At 43.1% G+C, this 18,865-nt stretch overlaps 1 protein-coding gene across 3 annotated transcripts in view; it reads left to right on the forward strand.

Moving 5' to 3' along the window:
- Positions 1–18,865, forward strand: part of CACNB3 (calcium voltage-gated channel auxiliary subunit beta 3) — a 345,917-nt gene that overhangs the window by 65,609 nt on the left and 261,443 nt on the right. Inside the window, exon 1 of one of the 3 annotated variants that reach the window (XM_077483316.1) lies at positions 223–409. The exons of the other annotated variants lie outside the window; for them this stretch is intronic. Coding sequence (XP_077339442.1) covers positions 368–409 — 42 coding nt within the window. The 5' untranslated portion in view covers positions 223–367. Of the gene's footprint in view, positions 1–222; positions 410–18,865 lie in introns of those variants that run through there. 3 annotated transcript variants of the gene reach the window in all.

Consider the following 18,865-nt stretch of genomic DNA (forward strand, 5'->3'; position numbering starts at 1 on the left):
GTGCCAGGGGGCTCTGTTTCTGTATAATCAAAAAAGAGAAATCCATTTGGTGCCTCTGAATATACAGCAATAGCTTTCTCTTCTTGTTGCCACAAGACATTAATACAATTATTTGGCACTTACATATCCATGGATCCATAATTTCAACCACATTGTAACAGAAGAGGTGGACCTGAACTGACAGAAATGGAAGGAGGAGTAGATGGGAGAGAGGGAGGGAAGGAGGGAAGTAGAGAGTGGCTGTGTAATGGAAAGCGAGAGAAAAGGCTATGAACGTACACAGGCACATCAACAGAGGATGCAAAGTCTGCCTTGGCTGTAAGAAGAGCTTTTGAGAGTGCAGCTCTGGGCAATATATGCCCCTTCTATGTCTTTTTCTGATTCTAGTGCGACATTTCTTCTGAATGAGGTAACCATTCGCCTTTCTTAACTGCCTTAGGGGGAAGGTTGGGGCTGATGTGGATGAGGGGCTGAGGGTAAAATCTATCTGTGGTACACGGCTCTCCTTTCGGGATGTGCAGTGAGCCATAGCGTTCCTAATGATTTTGAGAAAGCTTTCCTTTTTTCAGGATGATAAAGGAAAATTAAGCAGGAGAGGGTAAACAATAGTATGAAAAGCCTTACATAAAAGAGTATTGAAAAGGGTGATTTTTAGAAAAATAAAAAAATCAACCTCATGAAGGAGATAATTATGAGTTAGGTGCAATGGTTTACAAAAAAAAATGGGATTATAAAGTAATTGTAGCTCAAGGGTTTATGGTTCACAAAGAAGAAAGGAAAAACACTATATTTTATGCAAAGGCTAATAAGGTTAAATGACTTACTGATTTTCTGGTAAGAATAAGGTTACTGAATGTATCATGGAAAACAGAGGCGAAAACCTGAGAAAATACACACACAAATGTGCCTAGATATAATGTGTGTGTGTGTGTCTATGTGGGTACATTAATCTGTGGATACACTCAATGGCAGAACAATTTTAGGAAAATGACAGAAGGCTTCGGTAAATAACAAATGAAGTTGATTTAGCACTCAACACACAGGACTGACAAAAGAAGGAATGAAAAATAATCAGACATGACTGATTCTGGGAAAGCTGGTTGCTTGTCACGGTGACTGGTTAGAGCAAAGCTATGGGATGGTTGTTGTTAACTGTTACCTACGGAATTCTTTTAACCTTGTCCTTGTGCGCTCAAACCAGGCAGCCTGAAGTAGTAAATATTACTGAATCTTACGTAATGCTCCTTGCCTGATTTCATGGTCTACCCTCTGTTGTATACGGCTTTTAATATTTTCTCATAATAGCATTGCTTTTTATACCCCCATCTGACATCAGACTGTCATCATGGCGTCCTGTTCAGCTAATCTTAAAGAATGGAAAGCTGAGAACATTTGACTACTTATTCATCTGCTTCCATTTCTGAACCTACAGATTACAGATGGAAGGCCCAGGCTGTGTTTCTCAGTTAAGTTATAAATAACGTTGCCTATAACATGGTTGACTGGTACTTGTTCAGTGGACTGTAGGCTTTTTGTGCGTCTGTTTTGGTTATTTTTCACCAGCCTCAACCTAAACATAATGGTGTACAGTATTCTAACTATTTAGCAAATGGTTAAGATTTAGTCTTGAAATTAATTATTTTAAATATCAAATACATGAATAGAAACACTGCCATTAGTTTGATCTTGGACGGCAACACATGTTTTGCTGTTTACTTTAAAGGCCTTGTCCATAAGTAGAGTGTAGCTAATAATGGGTTAGGTAAAGAAGGCCTTTCTGAAATAACAAGAAATGTAAACTGTAAGGGTAGATTTATACATGCATCTAAATCTCCTTTTCCTCTGAAGCCTGATCTATATTCGAGTAGCACTCCAGAGGCTACTGACAGGCGGTGAGGAAGCAATGTGATGTCCCCTAATCTAACCCCATTTTTGCTAACAAGTGTGCCTTACAGCATTTGTGGCGCATCCCCATTTGTTTCAGTGTGTAGCATTTGGTGGGTTTGTCACCCACCGATTACTACATGTCTGGTAAACTTTAAACACCCCCGTTTGCTCTGTATTGCAGCTTAGGGGAGGGGGACCAGTTGGTGGTTGGAGAAACCACAGCTCAACTGTGCATTTTTACCACCCCCGCCCAACCACATGTCTAAATAAAGCCTAAATGACAGTCAAGTTTTAACTGAGATATCTATCAATGTTCTTGAGTGCACTCTATAATGATACCCCAGATATGGGTATCCATACGTTTTCCTGAGCGAGGTACCACTAGATGGTGGTGTCTCAAGTACCAGATGCCTTAATGTTAGCATTAGCTGGCTTGGAGTGGGGTCCTTCTGTCGGTGGTGCACAAGAATCGGTCTCTTTAAGACTATAAGGTATATAGGTGCACAAGTGCTAAGTAACGAGCAGTCTGTGTGGAACTGGGTGTAGCAAGGGGTTAAGTGTTGTATCTATTCTCACTATGCCTGGCAGGTGACAGGTCCATTTCCACAAGCTTGGCAGTTAGCAGTTCACAGTTCCAGACTTTAGGTCCCAGAGGGTCAGTCTCACCTCTGGCCCACCAATGTGGCTCGGTATCCTAACTCTGGTTCCCATACTATGCAGTCTCTGGTAGCAGGTCTGACCTCCCTCTGATGCAGGCAGACGGGCTTAGGCAGCAAGTCTCCTCTGTTGCACTCTCTCCCTCACGTAGCTGTGGCACGTACTGCAACTGGTCTTCTCAATATGGCTTCCCTCTGCAAAAGCCCCTCAGTATCCTGAGATAGTCTCTCCTCTTATCTCAGCAGTGATTTTGGCTCCTGAAGATTTGAGTCCATCTCTCCCCCATTCACTCGTATTGAGCTTCCCCTCCGGAGAACTACCAGTCCTAGCAACCTTTGTGGCAACTTCCTGGCTGCTGATTGGATCCGATCTGCCACTGCCAGAGGAAGCGGGAAGAAAAGAGCGATTGGTAACGGAGCCTGCTCTCACAAAGATTAAGGTGGAGGGGAAGCGGGGAATCTGAGTACAGAGACAGGCACAAGTCTTAGCGCTGCACAGCTGCTGTGTACAGTTCACAGCAGCGGGGAAATGAGCAAGCCGGCACCTGCAGCTCTGCAGCCCGCTTGCTGTTTTTGCCAACAGCTCAGTGGCTGAGGGTTGCAAAAATGGAGCCAGAGAATGACAGAACTGGCCGCACCCAGCTATACATATATATGGTTAAGCTGATCATATGCTAGTTTCATTTTCATAAGTCTTTAGATGACATGATGGAATGCCGCTCAAAATTTATTCAAGAAATATTTGCTTTTAAATTTCAATTTTGGACTTTCCTTAACCACTTCAGCCTCGGAAGGATTTACCCCCTTCCTTATCAAGCCCTTTTTTGCGATATGGCACTGCATCGCTTTAAATGACAATAGTGTGGTTGTGCAACGTTGTACCCAAACAAAATTGACGTCCTTGTTTTCCCATAAATGGAGCTTTCTTTTGGTGCTATTTGAACACCTCTGGGTTTTTTTTTTTTTTTTGCGCTATAAACCAAAAAAGAGTGACAATTTTGAAAAAAAAAGCAATATTTTGTAGTTTTTGCTATGATAAATATCCCCCAAAAAAATAAAATACAATTTCTTCCTCAGTTTAGGCCAATATGTATTCTTCTACATATTTTTGGTAAAAAAAAACCGCAATAAGCGTATATTGATTGGTTTGCGCAAAAGTTATTGCACAAAATAGGGGATAGATTTATGGCATTTTTATTATTAATATTTTTTTTTGTAGTAATGGCGGCAATCTGTGATTTTTATCATGACTGCGACATTGGGGCAGACAGATCGGACACTTTTGACACTATTTTGGGACCACTGAAATTAATACAGTGATCGGTGCTATAAAAATGCACTGATTACTGTGTAAATGTCAATGACAGGGAAGGGGTTAAACACTAAGGGGTGATCAAGGGGTTAAGGGTGCTCCCAAAGTGTGCTTTAACTGTAGGGGGATGGTCTCACTAGAACATGAAAGAGATCACTGGGAGCAGTAGATCTCTGTCATGTTTCTAGGCAGAACAGGGTGGCACGATCGCTATCCACCGGTGGACCGAGTCAGCGGGACCCGCGGGCACGCCCCAGCAGTGCACAGCAGGTGCACGCACATGCCGCCGCAAGCGTGCGCGTGCCCACTAGCCGATGATGATGGAGTGACATACCGGTACATGGTTTTGCGCACCGTGCCCTTCTGCAGACGTATATTGGCAAGTGGTTAAAAAAAGAATAGACTTTCCTGAATGAAAGCCATATTCACTGTTAGAAATCTGTTAATTTGATACAAAAAAATTCCCATCCTGCTCCTTCAAATTTTTTGTCACTGGGGTAAAAAACAAACATTGATTTCATACCACTAACAATTAGAAAATCAAACAAACATTCCTAAAACTAAAATGTCTTACTGAAATTGTATATGGCCAGCTTTACAAACACTACCATTAAAGTCTTGCACATAAATAAAGGTCATTCAGGCCAGCTAATAATGGACATGGGTGAAAAAGACCTTCTTGAAAGGACTTGAAATGTTAACTGTAAATTGACAGTAATTGCTTTAAAATTAAAGGAGTTGTAAAAGCAGAAGGTTTTCTATCTTAATGCATTCTATTCATTGAGATAAGAAACCTTCTGTGTGTAGCAGCCTCCCCAGCACCCCTCAATTACCTATCTGACCTCCTTCTCTCTCCAGCAATGTCCATGATCCCCTCAGTCATCCAGTGCACTCCTCCTGATTGATTGAGACAGAGCTGCGGTGCTATTGGCTCCCGCGCCTTTCAATCAAAGTCAGTCAGCCAATCAGGAAAGAGAAGAGGCAGGGCCAAGTCTGGGCTTTGTGTTTGAATGGATACAAGGAGCTCTGACTCAGCTTGGGTGACAACCTTTAACAAGCTGCTGGCTGAGAGGCACTCAAAGGAGGGAGAGAGCAGAAAAGAGAGACCAGAGAAGAGGAGGATCCAGGCTGCTCTGTGCAAAACCAACTGCACAGAGGAGGTAAGTGTAATATATATTTATTTTTTAAAGCGAGCCTTTACAATCACTTTAAAGAGGAAGTAAACCCTGACAGGGGTTCTAACATGTTACTATTCTATAGAACAACACAAACTTACCTGCTGCAGGGGCTACTTTTGATGTGCTTTTGAGTTATCTTAAAGTGGAGTTCCAAAAATGATTTTAGCATTTTTCAGCTGCATTAAAAATGATTAATAACATTTGGAAAAATATATTTTTTTTTACTCAACTCTTAATGCTAGGGGGTCCCTCTTATCTGCCTCCTTACTCACCTCGGCTCCTTACGTCACTTCCCTCAGCGCCCTCATCACCGGAAGGAAGATAACCTCTCCCCCCACCCTCTAGGCAATCATCTGGGACATGTCACAGATCCCAGATGATTGCGCATCCAGCCATGGCGTGCGGCACGGCTCGCGCAAAAGCAGTGGGAGCCCAGCTGTGAAGCCACAGCCGGGCGCCCACAGTTAACATGCCACTGCCGTAGAGTGGAGGGGGAGAGGAGCAGGGCTTCGATCCCCCGCATCGCTGGACCCTGGGACAGGTAAGTGTCTGATTATTAAAAGTCAGCAGCTGCAGTATTTGTAGCTGTTGACTTTTATTTTTATTTTTTTTTAAGCTCCCGAGAAATCTACACTTTTCCCAGAGCTAACCTGGCATTTTGGGACAGTGCTGCTGATGTCCACTAACCTGCAGCAATCTTCACAAATACTGGCAATCAGATCCCAGCACAGGGAGTCTCCAAAGATAATAACATATCCGTGGCTTGTACATGTTCTGCTGAAGAGAGCTGTAAAGGTTCATAGTGATGAAAGAGTTCCTGTGTCGGAAGTTCATAATTCATAAGGCAATTATATATGTTTTTATATATTGCATGACTATTATTTTAATGAAAAATTCTGAACTGCTTAAAAATATTTGCAAACAACTTAAACATATAATATAGCAGCAGAGATTTAATTACCTGGACCTTTTTTAAAACATGTGGAAAGCACATTCTGCCTGCCATTTTGGGAAAATCTACACCATATCAAGAAGTCTTCCTGAAGGTTTACAAGAAGACAGGTTTTGCATGTAGGCCTATACAGAACCAGTACCCTTGGCATTCTGCACCCCAACACTGTATCTCCCTGCCACTGCAGCTCTCCTTGACATAACTTCTCTGCCACCCAGCACCCCTACCCCTACACCCCTCGCTCTGTACTTTACTGCCTCCCAACACCCCTTATACAACAACCGAGAACCGTCACGTACTGCCAGATGGCACCCCCTTGCCATTCAGCAATACTGCAACTGAATACTCATCACTGCTCCACACTGTCACCTTTTAACCACTTGCCGCCCCCGCCCTATAGGCAATTGACGGTGGCAAAGTGGTTTCATAATCCTGACACCCGGCAACTACGATCTCGGTAAAGAGTCTCCGACGGAGACTCTTTACCACGTGATCAGCCGTGTCCAATCACGGCTGATCACAGTGTAAATAGGAAGAGCCGGTGATCGGCTTTTCTTCACTCGCGTCTGTCAGACGCGAGTAGAGGAGAGCCGATCGGCTGCTCCTCTGACGGGGGGGTCTGTGCTGATCGATTATCAGCACAGCCCCCCGAGGATGCCCACACTGGACCACCAGGGACGCCACCAGACCACCAGGGATGCCCTCGAAAAGGTAATCCTCCCTAGACCACCAGGGATGCCAGTCAGTGCCACAATGAATGCCAATCGGTGCCCATAATGGATGCCAATCAGTGCCCACAATGAGCATCACTGATTGGCATGCATTATTGTTTGGCACTGATTGGCATCCATTAGTACAGTATAACATAATACAATGCCGCCTATCAGTGCCCACCTGTGCCGCCTATCAGTGCCCACCCGTGCCGCCTATCAGTGCCCATCCGTGCCACCTATCAGTGCCCACCCATGGCCATCTGTGCCGCCTATCCATGCCCATCTGTGCTGCCTATCCATGCCCATCTGTGCCACCTATCCATGCCAATCCGTGCCAGCTATCCGTGCCAATTTGTGCCACCTATCAGTGCCCATCCGTGTCGCCCATCAGTGCCACCCATCAGTGCCGCCTATCAGTGCCCATCAGTGCCACCTATCAGTGCCACATATCAGTGTCCATCAATGCCACCTCATCAGTGCCACTTCATTGGTGCCACATCATTGGTGCCCATCAGTGCCGCCTTATCAGTGCCCATCAGTGTAGCCCCATCAGTGCCCATCAGTGAAGGAGAAAACGTACTTATTTACAAAGTTTTGAAACTGAAACAAAAAAAAACATTTTTTTTCGAAATTTTCGGTACTTTTTTATTTGTAGCGCAAAAAATAAAAACCATAGAGGTGATCAAATACCACCAAAAGAAAGCTCTATTTGTGGGAAAAAAATGATAAAAATGTCATTTGGGTACAGTGTAGCATGACCGCGCAATTGTCATTCAAAATGCGACAGCGCTGAAAGCTCAAAATTGGTCTGGGCAGGAAGGTGTTTAAGAGCCCGGTATTAAAGTGGTTAAAGACATTCAGAAAGGAGGTGTTCTTTTTCAAGCATCCGCTGATGCATTCATTTACCTCAGTTAGACCTCCAGCCAATATGAACATCTGTCAATAATGAGCTCTCCACAGACAGCTTAATTCTCCAGTTACATCCAACAAAGTTTTACTTGTGAAAATGAAATAAATGGATGTTAACTGGTCATATCAAAGTGTAAATGGACAATGATCTTCCACAGATTGTGCCCACCATGAAGGCTGCAAACTAACTGAGGAACATGAAGAAGGGATGGGTCTAGCTAAGACTAAACTAACTAATGCAAACATGTAGGTAAACTGGGATTATACCATTTTACAGATATTACATCACAGTTTTATATGCAGTAAATTTGCACTAGATATCAGCACAAAGATATTATACATTAAATAATGAAGTCCAAAGTAAAGGTGGTGGATACAAAATAAGTGTTCCAGAACAGGAAGAGAGTCTTAGCATGGAGTTTCTGGGCTCTATATCCACTTCCCTCTCTCTTTGGTGACATAAACTCTCCCCAATTTAGTCTGTAGAGGCTAATTGGTCCTCTGGTGTCTGGGAGCACTGCGTAGATTATGTGTGCTCCCAGGTGAAGGAGCTGTACACCTCCTGGCTGAGAAGGAAGCCAAACACTGAGCTGTCTTCGTTACTACAAAACCCTGTCGCTGCCATTTTCTACAAGTCCAACATCCAAAAGTATTATTTCATTCTTTTACTTTCACGGTAAGCATTTTGTTTTTAATTTAACACTATTTAGCACATCTCCCTCTTAGACTATTGAACCTTCTTATTTTGCACGTTACCTCTATATCAGACTGAAACTAAAACTCCATTTTACTTGCTGCATTTTTCTTTCACAATTTATATAGGATAAACAAAAAATGCTGAACAAAATATAGGCTATACTGAACAACTGCCAATGCAAGATTCCTCTAATTAGTTTTTTGGCGTTTTGGAGCTGTGAATCTCTGATTTACAAATGCTTTCAACAGGTTTCCAGTTTGGCAGATAGTGTTACAACTGTCAATTGTGGACAAGATAAGGGCTTGTGTTGACAGGCTTTTGTTCACTTTATGCAGGCTTTTCATTCCCATACGGGTCTATGGGAATGCAATACTTGCTTCAAATAGGTCAAATGCAGGTCAGGTAGTGTCCTACTGCAGGTCAAATACATCTGTCAATGAATTCCCAATGATCTCAGAAGCCTCTCAAATTGATGTCAACCTGATGCTATCAACATAAGCCCAAAGCCCTTTGACATAAGACCGTTCTCTGGATACTGTTAAAAAAAATGGCAGGGACTTGCATACAAAGGTGCACACTTGTAGTTATGTATACAATCAACCATTTTTTAAATCAAACACTTTTGTATATGTTTATGTATCGGAGCGCTCACATACATTAATGATATGCTTTGGCTTTGATATACAGATATTCACGTTTGAGAAGCGGATTTTTGAATTCCAATATATGGACAACATCTCTGACCTGAAAATTAAATTGATTTGAACACATCTGCAGTTACTGAAGCATTTCTTCATACATTAAGTTTGTAATTAATAGATAGATTGGCATCATGTCTAGCTAAATTATATCTTTAAGAGTTATTAGCTTAATACGCAAACTCTAAACTTTAGATTAAAGTGACACTAAACTTTGGTTAAAAAAAAAAAAGATTCTATTCAATTATGTATTCTTTAAAAAAAAGTATTTTCTATTACTCTCAGTCCCCTCCAAATATCTTTATTTTAGTTTTTGCTGCTGTCATTCGACTTTCCGTTCAAGGGTGTCTATGTTTGTTCTCCATGGTCCCACTGTATGTAGGAATGCAGACACTCTTTCTTGCTTGCTCCTGAGGGACAATGAGCTATAGGATATGTAGTGTGCATAGCATAGTGTACATGACTGCAGCTAATGTCCAAAACCAAACAGAAGGGATTGGAAACATTGAGGTTTGGAACTCATGGAGAATGTTACAAGGAGGCAGAAAAACACAGTAATGCCGCGTACACACGATCAAACAAGCGGGTGGAAAAGTCCGGCAAACTCAAGTCCGCCGGACAATCCCCCCGTGTGTAGCCTCCGGCATACTTTTTTGACCCGAAAGTACGGCGGACTTAGAAAGTAGTTTTACACTCCAATCTTCCCACCGGACTCGCATTTCGGCGGACAATCCGGCCGTGTGTATGCAAGTCCGCCGTACTTTTGAAATGAACGGACTTTTCCCGCCCGGAGAAAACTCTGCTCATTTCGAGCGGGTCTCCAGGTAGGCGGGGCCCGCGAAGGATACCTCGCTGGCCCCGCCACCTGGTATGGACTTAAAGGGGAACCCCAACGCCGAAAAAAATCGGCGTGGGGGTCCCCCCAGGTCCACATCAGACCCTTGTCTGAGCACGCTACCCGGCCGGCCAGGAAAGGGGGGGCGAGCGAGTGCCCCCCCTCCTGAGCCGTACCAGGCCACGTGCCCTCAACATGGGGGGTGCCTTGGGGAAGGGGGGGCCGCGCGGGTAGTGAGCAGGCTTTCCCTTGCAGAACCTTGAACACATTGCTGGGCCTCACTCACTCACGCAGACCGCAGTACGCAGTGCTACATTTGTGTATTGCATTAATGCCTGTGCGTTAATATGTGTTTTTTCAAGTGTTCATGAGCATTGCAGCCTATTGAAAATATTGGTTTATAAAGGCACATTGCCATACGTTGTTACTGTGCAATGCATGTACATTGTCTTTGTGTATTGGGATGCTGTTCAAAGTGAATGGAACTGCAATGTGTCAATGTATGTAATGTTAACGTGTGTGTTCCCTAATTCATAAATTGAAATTGTTCCTCCACCTTTAAACTCCAGATTTGTGTGAAATTGTAGCTCTAATAATTCTTGAATTATAGCATTAAAAGTGGTCCTCATTTTTACTAAGATCAGCTGTAAAGTACCTTCCCTCCTTGTCAAACCTTCTTTGCCCACCTCCTGTCCCAGACTCCATATCACACGAAATCAAACCTCATAGCAACAGAAGGCACATTGATGTTAGACATGTAGGCTGAAATAGCAGTTTTGCCACTTTGCATCTTAACACTAGAACCCATAACTGAAATAGTAGTGTAAAGTTATGCCCTTTTGGGAATATGTTAATGACATGTTTTGACGGGTACCCGAGTGCCTTCACTGGCTTATCCGTCGCCATAGACCATGGCCTATATTGGCTATGTAGAAATCTACCTCTGATTTTCATTCTGCCATTTTGGTTGGCTGAATCACCCATTTACAAAAGTCTACAAAGATACAAAGCATTTCAAATGTATTTACAAATTAAATAAAGGCTTCTTTTTTCAAGTTTGCGCTCTTCTAATTAAAAAAATAATAAATAAAACAAATAAAAAAGATTAAAGTTTAAATAGTAATGGTTTAAAAATAGAAACATACAGAAAAATTAGGAAATTAAGTCAAGGAGATGAGGGGAAGAAGGAGTTAATTAGGATAATATTAGGGTTGTAATAAGGGTTTATAAGTGGTTAAAAATAAAAAATAAAAATTAAAATAAAGAAAAACATTTTTTTTAAACTTGCTGTGAGGTTACTAAGCTTAATGCCAGCCATACATGTATAGATTTTTATTCAAAAAATTATCATTTTAAGAAAGTTTGTTTTATTCTCTAATCATTAGTGGGGTCAAAATGACGTCCGTTTTCGGGCACAGTAATGGGAAAATTCAAAGGAGCAGAGTAGAAAACTTTTCTTAATCAAATTAGTTTTCTGACAGTGTATGTGGTTTTTATTCAGAAATTCCATTAATTTTAAAATCGGATGTTAAAAACAAGTGGAATTTTCAAACGACATACGTCCATTCATCAAATGTACAAACAATTTTCATACAAATATTCGTGCAAACATACTCGTCTAAAAATCTATATATGTACAGTCAGCACTAAGAACAGAGTAAATACAAAAGTAAAAATACTGTTGTTTTGTATCTCTATGGTGTCTGAACTGTGTTTTTAAACAATTATTTTTTTGGGGGTGCTTGTAGCACTCACAACAACCACAACTAAATTAAATCATTTTCTTGTTCAATATTTTTATTGAATGCAAAGAACTGCTTACAGCACTGTACAATTTTATTCTGTGCGTGTGTTGCCAGTCAAGAAACAATAAACAATGCACAAACGATTCATAAACTGAAATAACACTCAGATAATGTACAAGTTGGAGCAAAATACAAACATACAAAATATATGTGGAAAACTTCAACCAGAGACCAGAGTTTATCCTGTGGGCAAGGTATATAGACGACATCCTCCTCCTATGGGATGGAGAGGAGGATGGCCTAAGAGAGTTTATGGAGTCCCTCAATAACAACAGGGGTATTGAATTCTGAGGCTAGTAGAGAGGAGGTACACTTCCTAGATCTAAGGATAAGATTTGAGTCAGATGGGTTAATTATGTCAACATTCTTTAAACCCACTGATAGGAATGCTTGCATTCCCCAAGACAGCTGCCATCATAAAATGTGGCTGAATGCCGTCCCTAAGGGCCAGTACACTAGACTAAGATGGAATTGTACCAGAGTCGATGAATTTAAAGAACAAACAGAGATTTTAACGAAAAGATTCATCGATAAAGGATATGAGGTCAATTCCCTTAACAAGATAGTTAGTCAGGTTCAGCAGACTGATAGAAGCTTGTTGCTCAGAACCCAAACTACTGAGGAAGCCATGTAGGAAACTAGAGAGCCCTTCATACTTTTCATTACTAGCTATTCAACACAGCACTGGAGGATAAAGGCACTTATCCAAAGACACTGGCACATTCTGTGTAACAATAAGATACTTGGATCCTCCCTACCCTCAAGGCCACAGGTGGTTTTCAGAGGGGTTCCTTCTCTTTGCTCCCAGTGTATTGAACCCACCATCTAAACTGAATCCTTTTTTCAAAATTTAGTGGGCTTTTTTCAATGGAGGAAATGCCAAGTTTGCGCCCTTAATGGCGGTCGACACAGAGATAGCAAAGAATTTACAGCCACTAGCTCGTCACGTGTTTTAAAAATAAAACCTTTCATTATCTGCTCTACTACGGGGGTGGTTTATTTGTTACAATGTCTGTGCGGACTCCAGTATGTGGGCAGGTCCAAACAGGCATTGAAAGTTAGACTTAATGAGCACATTAACAACATCAGGAAGGGCTTCCCGGGGCATTCTGTTTCAAAACATTAAGTGTTGGTACATAATAAGAATACAGTCTTTTTGGGTATTGATAGATATACCACATCATGGAGGGGGGGTTCACTGGTTAGGGGGATCTCACAACTTGAGATGAAATGGATCTACAAAGTGGGCTGCTTCTCCCCATTAGGTCTCAATGTAGACATTGATGTGAATGCTTTCGTAGATAATTCCTAATACGTTCACATTTCTTCTTTGCAATTAATGTACTAAATGATTGTTGTCACTAATGTAATCTATATGTTAAATCCATATATTACTGTACACTTTTGAGAATAACCTGAACCCTGGTTAGGGATGTCACTGTATAAGAACAGACAGAGTGGCTGACCATGACCAGAAAATATATACACACTCTATACATAAAATTCTAATATATATATATATATATATATATATATATATATATATTAATTCACATAGCATAATTTTTACTCCTCAGAGTAAATGTTTGTGAATAAGAAAGCTCTTTTAATAATTGTATATTGTTGAGCAGTACACTTCACTGCGTCTGTAGACCATCTGACCTGGTGTCGGGTGGATTCCTATGCAGAATTAGCATCAGAGTGTCTGCTGCCTGTTTTTTCGCTGAAACTTACGGTTTTCCACTTAAAACATTTTTTTTTGTATGTGGTAATGATAAAGTAGTCTCTGGGCGTAATCAGTGGGTGGCCGATAGAGGGCAGCACTTGAGTATTCGTGGATGGATTTCCGATGCTGTCCGTATTTTTTGATGTTTTTTTGTTTCCCTTTTTTGTGCACCTATTTTCCAGTTTAGTCCAATTTTATTGTTATATATGTACCCATTGATAGCGTTATGTGTTAATGTGGCTGAGTTGAGCTAAACATACAATATAGGAGTGGTCCAGTTTACTCTCATAGGGAGGCTTGCCCTGTATGACCAATACGAGGCTTGGTTTGCGTACTGAGACCTCGGAACTCAAAATGAGGCCTGGTTTGTTTGCTTGTATATTTAAGGCGATGACGCAGCACGTCGCCCGTGCCCCAGGGCAACGTCAATCTGTGACGAAACTAGTAGGGCGGATAACGTGCTGACGTCATCATGAAATACGAAGTCCAGAAAGTGCAGGTGAATGCTTTCTGTACCGGCCAGTATATTCTTTTATGCGATAGAGAGATGTTTTCATCTTTTAAAATTTTAAACTTTTTGGAATAAAATATCATTGGAACCTATACTATGTGGAGCTTCCGTCTTCTCTTTTGAGTGGGACATCTGTGGATAGCGGAGGTGAGAGGACAAGAGGGAGCACTCATAGGACCACTGTGTACTGAAGTTACTGCTGTCCAAAGGCCCTGGCAGGGTAATCAGCCACAGTCGCAGCTGACCTTTTCTATAGGTCTGACAATCTGGTAAGCAGGCATTTTGTTTTTGGTGATGGTGACACGCGGTGACAACAACATCTGTAATTCTGAAACGTGTGGAGTGCACTTATGAACCTTGATTGGGACTAAGGAGTTTGAGGTTTCTATCCCTTCACCACCTTTGGCTCTGCATCTATTTCTTTCCCCACTGCCTAAGACTTTATTGAATACTCATATACTGTATGCATCTCAGCAATTGTAGCAAAGACCTAGCATTGCAAATATATATATGCTGATATTTTTATGAATATTTTGTAGTTTGCAATGCTAATCTCAACTTTTTTTCTTGAAACTATGCTTTTATTGTCATATCACATATGAAAGTTGCTGCTTATTATCCTTGTTTTAGCCTCTACCTCATTCATTTCATTTGTAAGCGCAGTCTTTCCCCCTTTTTACAATCGCACTTAAGAGCTCCATAGTAGCAGAAGTGGAAAGCAGCTTATCAGGCTTACACGGTTCAAGTGACTGGTCAGTAAGGTAAAAGAGCAGAAGTAATGTAGAAGGGGAAAGGGAAAACCAGGGGGTCTAGTGGTTGTAGAAGAAAACCAGATGTCAGCTAGCAGAACCAGTGGGTATCTGTAAGCGTCTTAATCAAGGTTCCAGTTAGTGGCGGCTGGCACTCAAAATGTTTGGGGGGGCGTAAACAAACTGAAAAATTTAACTGTTGGTAACACAGGCCTGGTCTGTACATCTGCTGTGCCTATTATGAGGATTTCCCACATCCCTGTGCTATGTTCCTGGGTCTCCTGTACATGTTATCCCCTCCCTGTACATGTTCCCCTCTTTCTGTACATGTCACCCACCCTCCTGTACATATTATTCCCCACCCTGCACACATTACCTCCCTTCCCTGTACATATTTCCCCCCTCCTGTACATATTACCCCCTCCCTGTACATATTAGCTCCCTTCCCTGTACATTTTACCCCGCTCCTGTACATATTACATCCTCCCTATACATATTACATCTTCCCAGTACATGTTACACCCCCCCTCCTGTACACCTGTACAGATGTTGCACTAATTACTGCTCTGCCTGACAGGGGTCAAAGCTGATGCTGTCTCGATGGTCTGGGCTGCACACTGAGAACCCTGCATAATAAAGGGCTGCAGTAAATCGGGCTATCTCTCCTCGCATTCCAGAGATCCAGGCTGGGACTATCTGCCGACCTGTTAACTCCCCGGAGTACACAGCAAGGATGTCAGAGCAGAAGCAAAGCTACCTAGTCCCATAACAGAGGAATAGAGAAACTTGGAGTTTTCCCAGAAATAGGTCTGTTTCCTACCTGCACGCAGATACAGCACCAGAGACAGAGCTGCTGCAAGTTCACTTTGGGAAACTGAAGCAAAAAAAAGCACAGTTTGGGCAGAGCTATGGACATCACTTTGGTTTATCACTGCCGCAGAGAAGCCGGAAGTGATGCCGCAACTCCGAGGGTAAGCACTGCCCAGCATTCAGGCGCATTGCATTGCGCCACAAGGCAGGTCAAAAGCAGGCAAATTAAGCGTCTCGTTTGCAGTCACGTGATTGCATAGACATCACGCTTCCCATAGTGCACTGTGTCAGGCGCCCGAACACAGTACACTTGTGCACTTAAAGGACCTATTTATTTATTTTTTGTGACTGCCTTGGGGGGGGGGGGGAGGTAATGACTGGTCAAAGTGTAATGGTAAAAAGTTGTCCACCCATGGTTCCCAGATTTTCAAATGTTTAGGGATTCAGTCAGACAACGTAGCCTCAATTTTGCTGTGGATCATAAATTGTGTTACCTTATGTTTTTTCTTGAGGAGACTGAGATTGGGTGTTTTCCATGTCTTGGCAATAGTTTGTACTGCATTGATGCAGTGGTAACATATAACAAAAGTTTAAATTGTGGCAAAGTTAAGTTGGGCGGGCATTTATTCAGTAGGGCTGAAGGAGGGAGTAAAGAATTTTCTTAAAGTCTCTAATGCACTGGTGTCCAACTTAAGAGAGTCACATCTATATCCATATATGATGGGTCACAGGAACCATTTACAATTTTAATTTAAAAAAGTCAGGGGATGGCCATATGCATCATAATAAGACTGGGAAAAGTTTATGCATAAGTCAAGATGGCTGTCAAAACTCTAGCAGATATTATGCCTTCGGGGATTCTTCTCCTGTCATTCATGCAACTTGCTGAGAAGTTTAATCTACCAACTTGGATGCAATTTCGCTACTGTTAAATGCAACACACGATTAGGGCCTGGTTTCCTCAGCTGCCCCTCCTCCAGACTGATCCAATTGAGGAATTGCTCACCCAGGGGGATATTGATAAACCCATTTCTACTCTGTATGGGGCTCTATATGGGGCTCTGCTTAATACAAACTCCCCTAAGCTGGAACAAGTGTGGGAGATGTAGAGGGAGGACATTCCCTCTTTGGATAGGGAAAGCTGGGATGATTGTCTAGAGAGCGGTCCTAAATTGATAAATTGAGAAAAAATTATACAATTTAAGTTTTTGCATAGGGTGTACTATACCCCTATGAGGCACCATTAGATGTACCTGACACCACGTGATCCACAGTGTCCTTGGTGTCGTGTTCATCTAGGAATCTACCTGCATATTTTTTTGAACTAATTAATCTTAGGTTGCAGTTGACACTTCCACCTTCCCTGGAGTTTGTCTTTCTTGGGATTCACGAAGATAAGCAGCGCACTCATCACACTAAATTGCTAATCTCATACCTTTAATACTATGCAAAAAAATAAATTCTCCTTAAGTGGACCTCTTCATCAAGGTGCTGTCAAGCCCCCCCATCAGTGTAGTCTGACTTCGGGCTCTTTTCTCTGCTCAGTCCAGCAGAGAACTCGGCTTTCAGGGAGAAGAGATGGTGGCTCTCACCAGATTCCCCACCCAGCTTCCTGCCCGCTCCGTTCCTTCCCTATTGCCCATAACTGAGGGCCAATCAAAGGAGACTAGGAGAGGAGAACATCATGGCACATGGCGGTCCCATTTTACACAGGGAGGAGGCTACAGCTTGATCAAGAGAGATATTGAGAGACTGCAGCCTGGAAAAAAGCTGAGCTAGAGAGTACAACAGGACAAAGAACGAGGAGTGTGCTGGGTGGAAGCCAGAGAGAGAGCCACGATGCCCAGTGCCACCAGAGAGAGCCATGCTGCCCAGAGCCACCAGAGAGAGAGCCACGCTGCCCAGCGCCACCAGAGAGAGAAAGACTGAGCCACTACCAGGGTACAGACATGCTACACTACTGACCAGAGTCGCCCTCGGGGAACCCAGAGTGAGCGATCGTCCAGCTGGAGGAATCACTGCTGTTGTTTCGCTGGGTCTGGTAAAAGGGCCTTTTGGCCATTATCCATTACTTATCCTTGGGACTATACTATGTCTGCAGACTCTGACCATGATAATGTGATAATGACATTGTCGAAAAGGGGCGGTGCATGGGTGACCCTAAAATGATGCCCCCCTGAAAAAAGTCCTGCGGACGCCCATGGTAGGGAGATTGATTTTTGCAGATTAGTCTAGAAGGGTAGGTCTATTGGAAATAGGGTCTTATGCCCCGTACACACGAGAGGGATTAAGTCTGACAGACCTCCAAAGGAGTTCCGCCGGAGTTCCGCCGGAGTTCCGACGGAGTTCTGGCGGACTTTTCGACCGAACGGACTTGACCACACACCATCACACCAAACTCCGACGGAGTCGAACGTGATGACGTACGACTGGATTCGACGTAGGAAGTTCCTAGACAGTAGCCAATAGCTGCCCTAGCGTCGGTTTTAGTCCGTCGGAGTAGCACACACACGAGCGGATTTTTCAAAGGGGACCGGGTCCGGCGGAGTTCCGTCGGGAAAATTTAAAGCATGCTTCATTTCTAAAGTCCGTCAGACTTTAGCTTCGCTAAAGTCCGTTGCAGCCCACACACGATCGGATAGTCCGCCGGACTCAGTCCGTCGGAGTTTGGATGTCGAAAAGTCCGCTCGTGTGTACGGGGCATTAGCTGTACTCAGACCAGCCTTTCTCAACCTTTTCAACACAGAGGAACCCTTGAAAAAGTTCTCTGGTCTCGGGGAACCCATACTAAAAATTAGAAATCTACAACTCCTGATACATTAGTGTGATGGTCAGTGGGAAGAATGGTCCTTAGGCTCGGTTCACATAGGGGCGACTCAGATCCAACTTCAGGTCGCCCCTAGTCGCCTTAAGTCGCGCTACATGTAAAAATCAATGTAAGTGAATGAGAGCCGTCTTAATGCACACTACTGAAGTCGCTCCAACTTCAGAAAAGGTTCCTGTACTATTTCAATCCGACTTGTAGGCGACTGGTACCCATTGATTTCAATGGAGGTCGCCTCCAAGTCGGATCTCCGTCTATACGGAGGCGACTCTCACAGAATTATCAGCTCTCAAGAGGGAGCTCCACACCAAATTTATTAAAAAAAAATTGGCGTGGGTTCCCCCTTCCGAGAGCATACTAGGCCCTTAGGTCTGGTATGGATTTTAAGGGGAACCCCCTATGTTGAAAAAATGGCGTGGGGGTCCCCCCCAGATCCATACCAGACCCTTATCCGAGCACGCTACCCGGCCGGCCAGGAAAGGGGATGGGGACGAGCGAGCGCACCCCCTCCTGAGCCGTACCCTCAACATGGGGGGTGCCTTGGGGAAGGGGGGCTACACGGCCCTCCCACCCCAAAGCACCTTGTCCCCATGTTGATGAGGA

The sequence above is a fragment of the Lithobates pipiens genome, unplaced genomic scaffold (genome assembly GCF_037356315.1).
Source record: "Lithobates pipiens isolate NorthernLeopardFrog02 unplaced genomic scaffold, aLitPip1_a1.2 Scaffold_16, whole genome shotgun sequence".
NCBI classification, from domain to species: Eukaryota; Metazoa; Chordata; class Amphibia; order Anura; family Ranidae; genus Lithobates; species Lithobates pipiens.